This window comes from Cantharellus anzutake (assembly GCF_015039405.1).
Source record: "Cantharellus anzutake strain C23 chromosome Unknown EI90scaffold_259, whole genome shotgun sequence".
NCBI classification, from domain to species: domain Eukaryota; kingdom Fungi; phylum Basidiomycota; class Agaricomycetes; order Cantharellales; family Hydnaceae; genus Cantharellus; species Cantharellus anzutake.
This window is the reverse complement of record NW_024067209.1, coordinates 43,303-48,117: the sequence shown is the minus strand read 5'-3', so window position 1 is coordinate 48,117 and position 4,815 is coordinate 43,303. Positions and strand designations below refer to the sequence as shown.

At 49.9% G+C, this 4,815-nt stretch overlaps 1 protein-coding gene across 1 annotated transcript; it reads right to left on the bottom strand.

Moving 5' to 3' along the window:
- Positions 1 to 1,645: 1,645 nt before the first annotated feature.
- Positions 1,646 to 2,225, bottom strand: EI90DRAFT_3099582 (uncharacterized protein). Its single transcript, XM_039062558.1, has one exon. The coding sequence runs from the start codon at positions 2,212 to 2,214 to the stop codon at positions 1,762 to 1,764; it is 453 nt and encodes a 150-aa protein (XP_038907675.1). The 5' UTR covers positions 2,215 to 2,225; the 3' UTR covers positions 1,646 to 1,761.
- Positions 2,226 to 4,815: the final 2,590 nt, after the last annotated feature.

Sequence of the window (4,815 nt, the reverse complement as noted above, 5' to 3'; positions counted from 1 at the left end):
AAGTGGACATGCCCCAAAGCCCCTTGATTCTCCGGCAGACCAGCCCATCTCACGAGCACACCTCCATAGTTTCCATAGAACGATGGCCCTTAGACTGAGGGTGTGAATGGCGTGTACGATACCTCAAGCAGAGGCACGAATGCCAACTGGCAGGATATGGGAGATGATCGATATCCGTCGTTGTGACAATCTTTAGACAGAATATAGCATAGCATATCAAACGATGAGAGAAATGAAGGGACCGGAAAGCACGTCCTATGAACGCTGGAAGCTATCATGACAGATGGGTATGCACGCAAATCTGTTAGGAGACTCAGAGCCAATGAACGACGGATAATACGGGACCTAGCAGAGGTTCTTTATCCATTCACCAGCACAGATCCCAACAATGGCGCTATTACAGTCAACGACGATCGGCCTTAACAAGCTTTTTGTGAATGCAGAATATGTGCCACCCGTTCCCCCACCGAACTTCGCGACACCAGCCTCCCCTCCACTCTCGAGCACAATTGGGCACATGAGTGACCTATCAACGATGGCCCTGCAGACGGAACGATCGGATGGCACCGCTGTAGAAGTGACCGAGGCGAGCTCTTCCGCTCAAAAGAGCGACTAGACTTCACCGGAAGTGCAGATTTCAAGCTTATTTTATTGTTCTCTTTATCTTTTAGTATTTATATACGGGTTCTGACAACTAATCCCTAATCCCTAGATGTGAGTCGTCAACATCACAGGAGGGCAGCTGCAAGCGTTGAGCGGCCCCCCGGGGGTCGCTTATCACATCGAGGGATGTCATTAAAACTCGTATATAAATACTAAAAGATAAATAGGACGGTAAAATAAGCCTTGTGCGCAACGGAGCGATAGAGTAGCGTGGCGACGACCCCGATACACGTTGAAAGGTCGGACTATTGAAGAAAATAAAGTCAGAAAAGACGAAAATGCAAAATGCAAAGATGGCACAGAGGAACAGTAAGCGCGAAGGCACAAGGGCCGATGGCATTGAAGCCGAAGGCACGGAGGCCGAAGCATCCAGCAGGACACAAACAAAAGAAAAGAATACAACGTACCGATACAAAAAGACAGCTAAAACAAACCTAGCAAATACCGAGGTATGATTAGAAAAAGAAACTGGGCATACACCAAAATCAGCATATGAGAGGCGATAAGTAGATATGCCGTACGCGAGGTCAAAGAGAGTTTCCGGTGTGCCGCGGACAGGACGGAAACCAGAATACTGGAACCCGATGCACAAGTCTTATTTAATTTCGTACCTCCATTAAATCCCAATTAAAACCTGCACTTACGGTGAAGTCTAGTCGCTCTTTTGAGCAGAAGAGCTCGCCTTGGTCACTTCTACAGCAGTGCCATCCGATCATTCCATCTGCAGGGCTATCATTGATAGGTCACTTGTGCGTGGGCGAAGGCGCAACGGATAGCGTGGCGACGGCCCCGACAAGATGTCGAAGCCTCTTGATTTGAAGCGAGCCGGTAGATACAAGAATCCCCCCCCAAAAAAAGGAGGTGAAGGGGCAGGTGGAGGGTAACGATGAAGACAGACAGAGAGTAGCAGCAAGAAGCGCCAACAAAAGAGAAGAAGTGAAGTTACAAGAAACAAGGCATGAGCCGAAAAATGAAAGACACCGTAAACATCCGGGATCCAACTTGCAAAGGGTAACCAAGGCTAACTGCCTTATCCAATGCAAGACCGAATATTCAACACCAACCAACCACCCTAACCAGAACTAATAAGAGAATTAGTCAGAAAAAAACGTCAGAGTCATAGAAAAAGGAAATAAACTCCAGCGTGCGCGGACGCAAGAGGAGGTAAAAGACTGTAGAACAACAGCGTGCAGCGGACGCGAGAGGTGGTGGCTGAGAAGCCAAAGCGTACCGCGGACGCAGAAGAGAAGGCACGGAGGCCGAAGCGCTCAGCGGGCGCGCATAAAGGAAAGAAGGCACGGAGGCCGAAGCGTACAGCGGACGCGTGTAAAGAGAAAGAAAATCCACCGACGTACCGATCAAGCAGCAGAGTATCAGAAACATGGACACAATTGCATACCAGACAACTGAGAAAAACTGAACATCGCGGATGAACAGTCTAAAGGCATAAGGCAATGAAAATTGCGTACAGACGAGGACTTGACCTAGCAAGGGGGCACGGCGGATACCCAGAAGAAAACTGAGGCGCTGAGGCCGGCGCACACAAGTCATATTTAATCTCGTGCCTCCATTAAATTTAAACTCATGTGCCCAATCGTACTTGAGAGTGAAGGGGAGGCTGGTGTCATGAAGTTCGGCAGGGGAATGGATGGCACATATTCCGCATTCGCAAAAAGGTTGTTAGGGTCGATTGATCGTTGTTGACTGCATAAGGAGTCGGGGTCCCTCTGCTCGGTCCCATATTGTTGGTGCGTCGTTCATTGGGCCTCGTTCCAACGTTACGGTACTTGTTGCGTCCACGTGTACCGCATCGAGTGTAAGGGCTTCCACAGTGGGGTGGTGCCCGGTCTCGGTTGAAGTAGGGGGATGTAGGTGGAACTGGTGGGCGCGTAAATCTGTGAGGAGAGCCGATGACCGCGCCAGAGTTCAGGATAGCCTGCAGGTAGGGTGAACGAAGCGCATGAGACTCGATTGCATTAAGGTGAGATTGTTAGCTTCCACCCACCGTGCCCAAAACTTCGGTTCAGGATCAGGAGTTGTGTTGCCAGATTCTATCATGGCGAGGTGGCAGCATAATCTCTTGATTCCATACCAGGTACCAGTGTGAACCTGGGTTTTACCTTCGCGGTAGACCCTCTCCTGGGTGAAATGATAGTGTGCGAATGGGGAGTGAACATTGTAGCGTGTGCGTGGCTAGGGGGAGTCGATATGGGGGGGTTGGTCAAGCTGGTAGCGAATATTATAGTCCTTTTATACATTCAGTTATGTCTGATATTGGGGTATTTTCTTGTTGTAATTTCGTAATGTCGCTTACCCCTAAGACATCCCCAAATAATCATTCAGAGCCGCACCCTCAAGTTAGCAGGATTTATTACAAGATCGCGAGCCATCGATAAAAGGAACCCGCGGAGACAGACACAGTCGGGAGGACAAAGGAGCAGTCTGATGGGAACCCCACGCGGGGTAGGATAAACATCCCAAACGACGTAGTCGCTTTAGCAAAGACACACACGCAGCACAGACAGGATCCCGTCAGCCCGACCATACCAACCTGTAACCCTGATCCTGTATACAGTATAATCGATCCCCCTCATTGCCAGTGTGTGCCCTGGGCCAGCCGCACTGCCACGTAGCAACGTTGCGGGGTAACAAATCTAAATACAACAACAACAACAACAGGATGAGCCAGGCTGCTCCTTCAAAGTAGGTATATCGCAAGGTTCAAGTGAGGAACGTGGGCTACACGTCGCACGATGTTTCCCACCGTGACCCCACAGGGAAACGGACGCCCCCAGTGCGTGTCGCACTGTCATGGAGTCAAGGATAGTGTCCTGCCTGGTCTAAGGGGATGTAGCCTGCAAAGGAACGCGAAGATGCTGTATATTAGTATGAAGGGACGAATGTCGCAATAAATACAAACGTTGCGCGGCCCTGCACTGGAGGGGAACCTCGGACGTAAAAAGCAAGAACCTGGTGAGAGTTGCATGCAAGGATCATCTGCGCCATGCTGCCCGGTGTTGTTGGGCAGTATCCCAGCTTCTAATAATCCAACGGCGTTTTGCAATCTCATGCCCTTCCCTCGGCTCCGCAAGGGGTTTTATCAAAATGATGATCGAACCAGCACCCTGGAGATCTCAAGGCATCGTAACAGTGCACATGTAAGCAGACGTACATGCCATGCATGTTATTGATATATGGGGAATATGTAACGTCCCGGCCGATCAAGACGCCTCGAGGCAAAGCCGCCAACACAGGAAGGCTCCACCCATAACTTGACGCGATCCTTCCCCATCGATTCTGATGATACAAACGGCCATCATCGTGGATCCTTAATCCCGACGAGGTCCATTCTGAGCCATCCAATCTCGGAAGGCAGAATCTCACTTGACTTCCTGCAGTCTATAAACTATCGTACTTTGGGGTGCATCACAACCGAGATGAACAATAGTAAAATGCCCAATTGGGGGATTGTCCCCGCGACCTGGGGTTGGGCGAGATGTAGTAGCCAAAAACCATCAAGATTGGTGAAACACAATCGATAATAAGTAACAGGGAAGAAACAACATAAGGAAGATGGGGAGAAACAGACACGAAATAAACATATAATCACTGCGCAGATAATGGGCAACACGGGAATGATCATTTGGATTTCCCGAAACCGCCAAACGAATCCAATGCACTGTCATTGCACTTGTACTATACTGCGGAGTCCATGTCGTAAAGAGGAGAATGAAGATTGCTCAGCTGACGACGACAAAATCCATCCCTGCACCGACAGCAACAGGAAGTAACTCTGAAAAGAAGGGGAAGTCCTCAACACTCGGGGGATTCAACGGACACTAGCAATTCCTCTGCCTCACTAGCCCTAAGATTTCGACACGTCGGAACAAAATAAGTTCCTGTTGGTATTTAAGCAAGGACTGCTGCGCCAATGAAACCAAGGGCGCCTGCAACACCCCATTGAGCGGCAGCGGTGGGCATCGCAGCGCCACGGGAGGAAGTGCTAGTGCTTGGGGACGGGCTAGTTGCGCTGGAGGCCTTAGACCTAGTTGATTGACAATAGATCGTTCGTCATGAGTGCTCACAGCATAACAAGAGATACATACGTTGTCGAACTGCCATGAGAGCCCGTACCAGTGCTCGAGGTAGAGC

What these genes read in the sequence shown, in the direction of transcription:
- EI90DRAFT_3099582 (XM_039062558.1), bottom strand. Translation starts at nt 2,214, where the DNA reads ATGACTTGTGTGCGCCGGCCTCAGCGCCTCAGTTTTCTTCTGGGTATC.